Consider the following 13,170-nt stretch of genomic DNA (forward strand, 5'->3'; position numbering starts at 1 on the left):
GACCCCTGGAGCCAGAGGGTTTTCTAAATGAGAGACAGACTGATTTCTTATATGGTTTATAAATGGATCTTAAGGTAATTACAAGGGGAAATTCCAAAAATGCTTAACACAATGACTACATGGTGAGAAAAAGAGTATTATTACTTCCAAGATAACTAGAGTAAAGGATACTGGAGTTTTAAAACATTTTGTGGTTCAACATTTCATGTGGAATTTGATGTGCTTGTATATTAAATACTGCTTGCTGCTGTTACTAGAATCCAGTTAGGGATACATTAGAAATGAAAGTTTTATGTCACTGGCTTCAGAGCAAAATGAGCTCAGGTGACTGCAGATAATGATGGTAAATATGGCTTTAATTACAGTCATGCAGAATGCTTAAAGATGAGAAGATAGGGCAGATGTTATGTGAAAAAAAAGCAACATTTTGGCACTGAAGGATGGCTAAGGTGTTCAAATACACCATCTTTTAAGATGAACTGGTTAACTTAATTGATTGCCTCGCTACCCCAGGATTCCCATTCTTTGGAAATAATTTTTATTAAATTTCAGTAAGTTGTGAATCCCAATGGTATGTTTACTTTATGAACGCGGACAGGTTAATCCCTATCTTTAGGCCACTTAGTCAGAATGCTTAAGAGAAGACTGATGAAGAGGATGTGAGGGTGATCCGGCTGTGACATCTGTCACCCCATTGATCACCAGGGTTGATTTGGCTGATCTGGCTGGCTAGGTGTGTGTCCTCCTCCTCCCTCACCACTCCAGGTGTGTCCCTCCCAAAACTGGTCACTTGGTTGAAGGGGATGATCTTCCCTGTTAGAGGAGGACCGTTCTTTGGTCAAGGGTATACGAGTAGCTGCACTCTTCTGCTAGAACCTCCAAACAAGCTCTCAAGACATATGAAGAATATGGAATTATGTTCAAATTCCGTATTCTTAAATTAATCATCCTCATTCTTGATGCTGCTGCACTGCTGGGTTTCCATATGCCATGGCCCAAGAATAGGAAGAAAGAACAATGGCTGTGGGAAGGAGATCCTAATACCAAAATTCTAGGTGCTAACCTGGTATTTGCAGCCAATTCCAGTTAGCTTCAGGGATGTTACCTCCTCACTTAACAGCCCAGGATCTGATGCTCTTCCTCAGACTGAGTGAGGAGTCATGCAAAGTGAAACACTCTGTAATAATAAAGCGCTGAAATATCTGTTTAATGATTAAAACCACTCTAATGATCTGACATCCTTTTCCCAATTTGTTGAATTTCTGACATTCCCTTTTGCCTAGAAAGAAGTTCTGATCACACTATAACAGAAAAGAACAAGTACAAAAAATTAAAATTGAATCTTGATGGATGAGTAGGAATTCATTGGGAGAGAGAAAGAAGAGAGATGATTGTAGGGAGATGGAAAACTTATGTAACTTTTTGAAAGATCAATTTGTTATGCTTGGAAATTAAAACTTTGGTCATACATTTACAAATCTACTGTAACATTAAAATCATACTTTTTTTAGAGGTAAAGTACTATCTTAAAATGTCAAGATAATATTGAGATGGTCCTCTCATTTGGTAGGCAATATGGTCTATATAGTTACCTTGACAAATTCTAGGTAATTTATTCAGCCTAGTAGGTATGAACTGTCCTACATGAGTATCTGAATTAGAAGACAGGGGCTACATAGATGACTTCTCCTTCATCCTCCCCTGGGCTGTGCTTCCTCAGTGGCCCTGGTAATTGGTTTGGGTCAGATTTCTAAAACTGTGAAATTCTTCCTAATTTAACAGGTTAAGATTCTATATAGTACCAGGAAAAAGGGACATATTCCAAATTTTTGAAAATTGGTATGTGTTTAAATATCACATACCAATTTGGTATTTAAATTGGTATGTGGTACCAATGGTTACTATACATTTTGAACATTATATTGTACTGTCATCGACAGATCTGAAAATGGATTTATTGAATTATAGGCTTAGTCTTTTATAATACTGTCTATATATTGCCAGGCACAGTGGCTCACACCTGTAGCCCCAGCACTTTGAGAGGCTGAGGCAGGAGGATTGCTTGAGGCCAGGAGCTTGAGAATACTGTCTATATCAGAATTATCATTTATTTAAAAATTGAGTACCGAAGGGGGCAGGGATTGGAATTTAATATCTAAGACACAGCCTGGCAGATTATTGGGAAGACTGGTTGGTCTTATGTGTCACTGAATACTCTTGGTTCAGACCCTTTTTTTTTTTTTTTTCCTGGTAAAAATTCAACTAGTATAGACCCTTTTTAGTGAGAGGGTCCCCCAGGAGGTGTAGCGTGCAATGTGCTCTAAGACTGATTGCTATGAAAGGTGCAAAGAGAGGGCTCCTGAGAGAACTGCCTATCCTTGGGGAAGGGAGGAGCACTAAAGCCTGGCAGGACACCCTGGCTCAAGTCTGCCTGCACAGCTAAAGACACACTTCAAGCCCTTCACTGTGATGAGCAAGCAAAACCTGGAGAATTTCATTTACAGAAAAGTCTATTAGTTGCTCCAATAGTTTATCACAGTGCTACATTTGAAAAGAAAGTCTTTAAATACAAAAGGAAGGAGCCATCTAAATGAACAGCAGCCATGGAAAAGCAACAGTAACGTCATCAGAAGAATCTATTACCACCTCAGAATACAAGCACATGTGCACAGACTTTTGTAATCAGAGATAAAAATGCATGTATCAATTTGTATACTACTAATTTTGTATTCAAAAATAATTAAGCCAGCGAATGTGCTTACTTTGAGGCCAGAGGAGGAAGGTAGTATGAGGGATGATAAGACACCAAGTACTGAGGATAGTAATATAAATTGTTATGCAGTTACTAGAAAGTTCAGTTCTGAAACAAAGCTTAGCCTTGTATCTAAACAGAGGCAGAGCAAGCTAACTCTAGCACAAAGGACCAGGGCCTTCTCAAAGAGGCAGCCCACTCTTTTCCTTTCTACTCTGAGATAAAGTGCCTAAAAGCAGCTTTCAAACTTTAGTGGGAGAAATAAAATTTGATATAGAATGTGTGACATTCAAAACATAATGGCAGGAAGTAGTAAACAAGCTTATCAGCACAGAGCATAGTTTATTTTCAACAATTTAAACATATAAACAAAATTAAAAGTAAGAAAATAAGAGATAATGTAGCAAAAGGGTATTTCTCTCCAAGATGACTGGCCATGTGTCTTCAAAATGTATGCTCAACAGAAAGAAGTTTGACAGAGTTATTTTAAAGGATGATTCATATTTTAATTTTCTTTTGAGCAGGTTTACCACTTTCTGTTCATGTTTTAGATTTTATTTTTAAACACTGCCTTAAAAAAATATTCCCTGGGGATTAAAAGCAGGAGAAATATAACTCTATCCAAAAGCAAAAATAAAATTTGAGGTTGGAGGAGGAGATAAAAATTACATTTACTTCTCCAAATGAGTCTGAATCATAAAGAATGGCTTTACCTTACTCTTTTTCTGTCAGACATTTGAAATCAATAAACTATGATCCCTACAATTGTGTATAATACAGACAGAGTAAACAATAGTGAAGCTGTTCTCTATATGGGAATAAAAACAAACAACAAAACCAACAACAAATAAAAGAGAAATCCAGAATCCTTGCTGGAGGGATGTTTATCGCCAATGTCAAAAGCCTCCCCTATCAAATATATCTCTCAGTTGACAACTTTCAAATGATTTAAAGAACATAAAGAATAATTAGAATGTGAATCTTGGATGTGAACAGTAAAGAGTAGGATCGGATGGGTATTTACAAAGGAGAGGCAATATATGTGTATAGCACCAGATTTTTCAAGTAAGCAAGTTCATTCCCAAACGAACTGAAGTTTTACATTTTTAAGCTCTCTTCATCATTTCCTGGAGTAGAAAGCTGTGAAATGTTTCAGCTTGGTGCTATTTATTAATGGTGTGAACTCAAAAGGTGGTTTTTCTGTAGCTAAACTGATTCTGAGTCTCAGGACTCCAAGATATCTCTACGTCCAAGTGTTGTGGACTCTACTGGCTTTACATACCTGATTTGGGACCATCCATTCTTTTCTTCTTTAAAGTCAGTTAGGAAATTCCTTCATTAATGACAATGTGTGCAAATGTACACATAAACACTGAAAATCTATAAATAATTCTAATGGTCAAAAGATACTTTTTCTTTATCAGAAATTACCCAAAGAAAGTGAGAATAGAAACAATGCAACTGAAATACATTTTAAAAGTCTATTTAATACCCATGGTGTTTAAACATTCAATTTATTGTCTTATTTAGGGATATTTCTGCATTTTAGATTCTACGAACTTCAGATTCTGAAGCTTGTAGAAAAAGCTAAATTCTGGCTGGGCGTGGTGGTGGCTCACGCCTGTAATCCTAGCACTCTGGGGGGCTGAGGTGGGAGGATCACTTGAGGTTCAGGAGTTCAAGACCAGCCTAAACAAGAGTGAGACCCCCATCTCTACTAAAAATAGAAAAAATTAGATGGGCAACTAAAAATAGACACACAAAAAACTAGCCAGGCGTGGTATCCAGTGCCTGTAGTCCCAGCTACTCAGGAGGCTGAGGCAGGAGGATCGCTTGAGCCCAGGAGTTTGAGGTTGCTGTGAGCTAGGCTGACGCTACGGCACTCTAGCCCAGGCAACAGAGAGAGAGAGACTGTCTCAAAAAAAAAAAAAAAGAAAGAAAAGAAAAGAAGAAAAGAAAAGAAAAGAATAGAAAAGAAAAGAAAAGAAAAGGAAAAAGCTAAGTTCCTGAATATGGGAAATTCTATCTGAATATATGTACTTTTAGAGGGTTATTTTTCTACTTCTGAAAAAATATTTTGAATATTTATATATAGTATTAACAGAATATCCCGGTAAGTCATATTTCAGATACATATTCTATTGTACAATTTGCATTATACCCAATATTTTAGATATTAAAATAAGAGTAAAATTTGGAATAGTCAATTGTCTGCATATTTCTCAATTTAAAGTTTTCATGTAGAATATTAAAATTTAAATTGATACTTGGATTTGTAAGCTATTGCCCATGTGTAGTCTATGCATCTATTGGCAATAGAGAAAATTTCAGAATCATAGTATAGTAAACCTCTCTGGCTCTCTTTCTCAAGGCTCAATGAGTCAGTCTGGGCAGTGCACACTACCCTTGCCATAACTTACTCACTGCAGTCAGGCTTAGCGGTACTAACATGCAATCCTAGGACAACACTGACACTAGCACTGACATTTGAAAATTCATTCTCCCAAGTAATAAAAAAAATATATATAGATAGATATACATATAGAGAAATCTGCAGCTGTACTAATTATTTCAAATAGCAGCAGACGAGGAAAATAAGCGCTTGCTTGCTTCATAAGTTTAAATTCATTTTAAGTTTGCTATATTATATTTAAAAATTAAAAAAATATCAACTTACTATAAACAATTTAAAATATGTATAATACAACTTCATGGTCAAAACATTTGAATAGTCTATGAAAACAGGAGATTCTTTGAACTGACATTTCTGTTTAGGTTCCATTCATGATTTTTCAATCTGTTTCTTCCAAGAGAAACCATGAAATAGTTGTCTTATTTTATGGCAACTTATTTTGTTTGGGGATTTCCTCATAACAAAAATACTTAATTACTTATTACAGAGAAGTTAAAGAAAAACAAAAAGAAATGGGAAACAAAGTGGCTTTCCCTCACTTGTTACTATTCTGTTCTTAAAACATTCTGTACATAAGCTATCTGAACCTTCTGAACCATTTACAGTTTGAGTTTTCAAAAATTGGGAAGAAAAAGGTTAGAGTCTAAAAGTGTTATTTTATACACTGACTATACAATATACATTGACTGTATACACACACATCTTAAAGATAAGGTTCTCCAAAGGTTTTCCGACATTCCATCACCCCTGTACTTGGTGGTCTGTCACAGTTGTGTGTACTCTTGACTTGACTAGGTGTGAGACGATCATATGCCATCTTGTACTCTTTATCAAAAACATCTGCAAAAATTCATAAAGAAATAAAATAATAAAGAAATTTATGTCTGACATTGACAATAATTAAGTTTCCGCAATACTACAGAACCACAAAATTAAAGGCCAACAAGGAAACTCTAGGACATTTCTGCCATCCAAATGACCACAGCTAGATTGTACAGACTAGTGAAACTTGGAGTTTTAAGATGCCAACTTTTAATTTTAGCAAGTATAGATGTTAAAACCCACAAATACTATATATATTTTTTTGGTATATTGCTTTTCATATTCAATAAAAACAGTAAAAATAATGACCTTTCCTCACCAGGATTAACAAAGAAATTTTGCCCATATTTTTATACTAGTCCTTTCATGGTTTCATTTTTTTACATTTAAATTTTGCTCCAACTGGAATTTATTTTGGTTTACGTGTCTTAAACTTCCTATTATGGGAGACCTCTGGGAAAATACAAAGATCTTCTGACATTACCATTATATATACCGTTATGATTTTTTTTCTTTCTCATAGGAAATAGATGAAGTTAATTAGACTGTGACTTTTATTATTAAGGACATTATACCAACGTCTGAGTGCCTCTTTCCTAGAAGATAATTCACATGTGACAAAAAGGGAGAATATGGGTTTTCTCCTAAAAGTCTCTGCTAAAAGTTTTTCAGTCTAAAAATCATGCTAACTTTCTGCTTCTTTTTAACACATTTTGGAGAAAAATTTGCCCCTTAGAGATCCAAATGAGGTATGTATTATGACTGTTACTAAGACCCAATATTTCTGCTCTGGGGAGCTGACAGACATCAAAACATCTTTGAAACAGTGCACAGTGATAACCATGAAGGCTGGTTTGAGTTGAGGGCCAACTGCATGAGCAATTGAGCTTTTTTAGCTTAGAGGCTGAGAATCCTTTGGACTTTTCAAGGAAATGCTGTCTTTGGCAGAGGGACAGGGTAATATCTGAATGTGATCTAGGCTTGTATTGGGTAGAGAATAAAGGGATGATAAAAACAATCTAAGTACTCTTTCTTGGTATCCTTTCTGTTTCATTATAGTTAAAAGGTCTAGCTCAAAGAACACTATTCCTGATTTTGGCAAGTTCTGGCATCTTTCCCAAGCAGCTAGAATGACTGTCCCAACACCATTTACTAGTCTACCTTTCCCAACTGGTTTTATCATACATTATGTTCTCATAGATATTTTTCTTTATTTTTAGACTGTCTACTCAGTATTATCAACCTTTCTAGCTCTGCCTGTGCTAGCATTACCCTACTATAATTACAGTAGCTTCTAGAGGGCAAATCCCTTTTAGTGATTCTTTAAATAATTTTTCCTATTTCTTTTTTTGGTCAGATTAACTTTTTTTTTTTTTTTTGAGACAGAGTCTCGCTTTGTTGCCCAGGTTAGAATGAGTGCCGTGGCATCAGCCTAGCTCACACCAACCTCAAACTCCTGGGCTCAAGCAATCCTGCTGCCTCAGCCTCCCGAGTAGCTGGAACTACAGGCATGCGCCACCATGCCCAGCTAATTTTTTCTATATATATTGTTGGCCAGTTAATTTCTATTTATAGTAGAGACAGGGTCTTGCTCTTGCTCAGGCTGGTTTCAAACTCCTGACCTCAAGCAATCCGCTCGCCTTGGCCTCCCAGAGTGCTAGGATTACAGGTGTGAGCCACCGCGCCCGGCCTGGTCAGATTAACTTTTAAAAATTGAGATATAATTCACATACTATATAATTCACTAACTTAAAGTGTACAATTTAATGTTTGTTGGTATATTCACAAGATCATCATCACTGCCTAATTCCAGAATATTTTAATCTCACCAAAAAGAAACCTCATACCAATTAGTAATTACTCCCCATTACCTCTCCTGCTAGCCCCCTTACAGCCACTAATCTACTTTCTATCACTACAGATTTGTCTATTCTGGACATTTCCTATATATGTAATCACACATCTGTGCAGTCTTTTGTGTCTGGCATCTTTCACTAAGCATAATGCTTTCAAGGTTAGTCCATGATGTAGCATTTATCAGTAATTTACTCTTTTCATGGTTATATAATATTTCACCATATAAATATGCCACATTTTCTTTACTTATTCATTAGGTGATGCACATTTAGGTTGTTTCCACTTTTTGGCTATTATAAATTATGTTGATATCAACATTCATGTAGAAGATTCTGTAAGAACATATATTCTCAGTTCTCTTGAGTTCATACCTAGGAATGGAACTGCCAGGTCATACAGCTATATATGAAAGTTCTAATTTCTCCACATCCTTGTCAACACTTGTTATTTTCTGTTTTTCCTTTCTTTTTTTTTTTTTTTTTTAGAGATGGAGGTCTTGCTCTGTTGCTCAGGCTGGAGTGCAATGGTGTGATCATAGGTCACTGCAGCCTGGACTCCTGGGCTTCTCAGCCTCCTGAGTAGCTGGGACTATAGGAGCACACCACTGCACCTGGCTAAAATTTTTTTTTTTTAATTTTTTAATCTAGGCAATCTTTTTTGATTTTTTTTAAAAGACAGAGTCTTGCTGGGATACCCAGGCTGGTCTTAATTTCCTGGCTTCAATCAGCCTCTTAGTTGGTGTGAAGTGGTATGTCATCGTGTTTTAAAAAAAATTTTTTTTATTTTTATTATTTTAATTTATATTTTTTTCTTTTTTCCAACAGACAGCATCCAGTGACTGGATGTCATTGTGGTTTTGATTTACATTTCTCTAATTACTAATGATGTTGAGCATCTTTTCATGTGCTTATTTTTTTAAATTTCAGCATATTACAGGGGTACAAAAGTTTAGGTTATGTATATGACCCTTGCCCCACTCAAGTCAGAGCTTCAAGTATGTTCATCCCCCAGATGGTGGGCACTGCACCCATTATGTGTATATATACCCATCCCCTCCTCCCCCGCAATCTGCCCGACACCCAAAGAATGTTACTACTATATATGCATTTAAGTGTTGATCAGTTAATACCAATTTGATGGTGAGTACATGTGGTGCTTGTTTTTCCATTCTTGGGATACTTCACTTAGTAGAATGGGTTCCAGCTCTATCCAGGGTAATGCAAGAGGTGCTAGATCGCCATTGATTTTTGTGGCTGAGTAGAACTCCATGGTCTACATATACCACATTTTATTAATTCACTCATGTATTGATGGGCACTTGGGTTTCCACATCTTTGCAACTTTGACTTGTTCATGTGCTTATTTTATAATAGTCATTATATATCTTCTTTGGAAAAATGCTTATTCAAATCCTCTGCCAATTTTTAAATTGGATTGTTTTGTCAGGTTATAAAAATTCTTTATGTATACTGAATACTAAACCTTTCTCAGATATGGTCTGCAAATATTTTTTCTCATTGTGTGGGCTGTCTTTTTACTTTCTTGACAGTATCCATTGATGTACAAATGTTTTTAATGTTGATGTCCAATTTTTCTATCTTTTATTTTTTCATTTGCTTGTACTTTCAGTGTCACATTTAAGAACCACTGCCTAATCTAAGGTCATGAAGATTTACACCTACGTTTTTTTCTAATGTGCATGTATGTTTATAAATATCTTCTTAGTGAATTATTCTTTATTATCATAATATATTCTTTTTTGTCTCCAGTAACAGTTTTTGTCTTAAAGTCTATTTTGTCTGATATTAGTATAGTCACTTCAGCCTTCTTTTGAGTACTATTTGCATGGAATATCTTTTCCAGTCCTTTCACTTTCAAGCTATTGTGTCATTGAATCCAAAGTGTGTCTTTTTTATATAGCATATAGTGGAACATGTTTTTTAAAATCCATTCTTCAGGGCCGGGCGCTGTGGCTCACGCCTGTAATCCTAGCTTTTGGGAGGCCGAGGCGGGCGGATTGCTCAAGGTCAGGAGTTCAAAACCAGCCTGAGCAAGAGCGAGACCCCGTCTCTACTATAAATAGAAAGAAATTAATTGGCCAACTGATATATATATAAAAAATTAGCCGGGCATGGTGGCGCATGCCTGTAGTCCCAGCTACTCGGGAGGCTGAGGCAGGAGGATCGCTTGAGCCCAGGAGTTTGAAGTTGCTGTGAGCTAGGCTGACGCCACGGCACTCACTCTAGCCTGGACAACAAAGTGAGACTCTGTCTCAAAAAAAAAAAAAAAAAAATCCATTCTTCTAATAGTCCTTGTAACTGAAGAGTTTAATCTATTTACATTGAATGCAATTATTAATAAGGTGGGATTTACATATGCAACTTTGCTATTTGTTTTCTATATCTTTTTTATTCCTCTAGTCTTTCATTACTGCCTTCTTTTGTGTTAACTAGATATTTTCTAGCATACCATTTTAATTATTTTATATTTTTAAAATATATATTATTGTTTCTTGCCTATTCCTGCATTATTATTTTTCCAGTTAAACATTACAATCATTGGTCAAGTTTCTTATTTTTAATAGTCTCATATTTCAAAACCATTAGAGTAAACAACAAATATTCACAAATTCTGCTTGAAGTTCCCTGGCTGCAATTGCAATTTGAACCTATTTATTCTTTTCCTCTTTTTAATAGAAATGGCAGCTCAATACATTCACACAATATTTGTTTATAAGCAAAATTATAGGTTAAACGCAGCTACATTTCCTTTAGCCTTCTCCATCAAATATTCCTTAATTCTAAATATTTTTTACCTTTCTACTGGAACTTCTCCAAATTTTTCCAATTGTATTTCAAGTAGTTGATCAGCAATTTAATGTGACTTCCAAGTACAGCGTTCCCTGATTGTATTTCTCTGAGTTAAACTTTTTTTTAAGAGACAGGGTCTCCCTCTCTCGCCCAGGCTGGAGTACAGTGGCATGATCATAGCTCACTACAGCCTTTAACTCTTGGGCTGAAGTGATCCTCCCAACTAGCTAGGATGACAGGCATGCACCAACATGCCCGGCTAATTTTTTATACTTTTTGTAGAGTCAGGGGTCTCGACATGTTGCCCAGGTTGATCTCGAAATGCTGGCCTCAAGTGATCCTCCCACTTTGGTCCCTTAAAGTGCTAGAATTACAGGTGTGAACCACTGTACCTGGCCCATACTTTTTTTTTTAAATAAAGATACCAAACACTGATCTCTGTTTGGCTTGGATTTATAGCTAAATTTTTTTTTTTTTTTTTTTTTTTTTTTTTTTTTTTGAGACAGAGTCTCACTTTGTTGCCCAGGTTAGAATGAGTGCCGTGGTGTCAGCCTAGCTCACAGCAATCTCAAACTCCTGGGCTCAAGCAATCCTGCTGCCTCAGCCTCCCGAGTAGCTGGGACTACAGGCATGCGCCACCATGCCCGGCTAATTTTTTTCTATATATATTAGTTGGCCAATTAATTTCTTTTTTTATTTATAGTAGAGATGGGGTCTCGCTCTTGCTCAGGCTGGTTTTGAACTCCTGACCTCAAGCAATCCGCCCGCCTCGGCCTCCCAGAGTGCTAGGATTACAGGCGTGAGCCACCACGCCCGGCCATAGCTAAATATTTTAAGACCATTTTAGTGTAAGCCAATTTCTCACTCCTATCTTCTACATGTGCAGATTTATTTTCTAACCAATTTAGTCTCTTTGTTCTTTAAATGTTTATTTATTTAAAATATCATACTCATCTAATAATTCCACTCTGTAAGATGTTTGCCATTTCACCCACATACCTTTGCTGTCAAATTCTACAATCTCTCTCTTCCTCAAGACTGACAATTCCCAGTGGCACAGATGGCACCTGATAACTCTCTCAAATACCTTAAGTTAAGGATGGTTGTTTTTAGACCTCTACTTCTGCAGTCCCCAACCCCCAGGCCGCCCACCGGTACTGGTCTATGGCCTGTTAGGAACCAGGCTGCACAGCAGGAGGTGAACAGCCACTGAGCAGGCTGGATTCAAGTGGATTTACAGCTGCTCCCCATCAGTGGCGTCACCGCATAAGCTCCGCCTCTTGTCAGATCAGTGGAGGCATTAGATTCTCATAGGAGCCTTAACCCTACTGTAAACTGAGCATGTGAGGGATCAGGTTGCGTGCTCCTTGTGAGATTCCACTGCCTAATGATCTGAGGTGGAGCTGAGGCAGTGATGCTAGCTCTGGGGAGCAGCTGCAAATATAGATTATCATTAGCAGAGACGTTTGATTGCACAATGAATGTAATGCGCTTGAATCATCCCAAAACTATCACCCCAAGTCTGTGGAAAAATTGTCTTCTATGAAACCAGTCCCTAGTGCCAAAACGGTTGGGGGCCACTGCTGTACTTCACTCATTAACTCCTACTCTCTCTCCCTTTCCTCAGAGGACTTGTTGGGAAGCCAGCACCACCAGGGAGAGCCCTTGCTCTCTCTCTATTCATGCTTCATCTGATCTGACTGAGTAACTTGTAACAGTGCATACCTTATTCTACATCATCATCGTTTTGACTCTGGTGTCACTCGTAAATGGCTGTGGCACTTTAAAAGTCAATTGAAATGCTGATGCTGAAGAACTAGACTTGTTTTTGTTAAGACCAGTGTACAATCATCTAGTAGAAGCATGACCTATTATATATTCTCTCATTAACTGGTAAGTGGGCTTAAGTAGGGCATGCAAATCAGATACCACAAGTCAGATGAATTTTATATATCAATTACCATTTTCATCAACCTATTCACAGTATTATAAATTCTCAAACAGAATTCCCAAACTCTGCTTGAGTCTCTCAATGCTAGATAGCCATCCAAATTAAGTCTACTATAATACTAATTTTCTTCTTTTTGCCTACGAGGAGCCATTTCTGCCTTCTCTTATAATTTGAAAGGAGAAACTTAAAAGAGTCCAAGCACAATAAATGGAAGGAGGTGATCAAACAGAAAAGTTTGGGAACTCCTAAAATATATATTTAACTACCTTATATTACTTCTGAACAAGCTTAATGTCATTAATGAAATGACACAATAGTTAAAAGCAAGGGATTGGAAAAATTAAGACTGCTTGGTTCAAATATGGCTCTATTATTTACTGTGAAACCTAAGATTAAGTTACCTAACCTTTTAGATGCTTAGTATTTTCAATAATATGAAAATGATAATAATTTATATCTTATAGGACTTTTGGGAGCATTACATGAGATAATACATGGAAAGCACTTATTACAGTGTGAGGCACAGTAAGCCCTCAAAAAAAGTTAGCTTTTATAATTTATCATC

The 13,170-nt window shown here is 36.7% G+C and overlaps 1 protein-coding gene across 9 annotated transcripts in view; it reads right to left on the reverse strand.

Moving 5' to 3' along the window:
- Positions 1-3,074: 3,074 nt before the first annotated feature.
- Positions 3,075-13,170, reverse strand: part of DENND4A (DENN domain containing 4A) — a 145,845-nt gene continuing 135,749 nt past the window's right edge. For all 9 annotated transcript variants that reach the window (XM_020286005.2, XM_076004496.1, XM_012758666.3 and 6 more), the window contains one exon: positions 3,075-6,005. In XM_020286005.2, coding sequence (XP_020141594.2) covers positions 5,869-6,005 — 137 coding nt within the window. In that variant the 3' untranslated portion in view covers positions 3,075-5,868. The remainder of the gene's footprint in view (positions 6,006-13,170) is intronic.

The sequence above is a fragment of the Microcebus murinus genome, chromosome 6, assembly GCF_040939455.1.
Source record: "Microcebus murinus isolate Inina chromosome 6, M.murinus_Inina_mat1.0, whole genome shotgun sequence".
Taxonomy (NCBI): Eukaryota; Metazoa; Chordata; class Mammalia; order Primates; family Cheirogaleidae; genus Microcebus; species Microcebus murinus.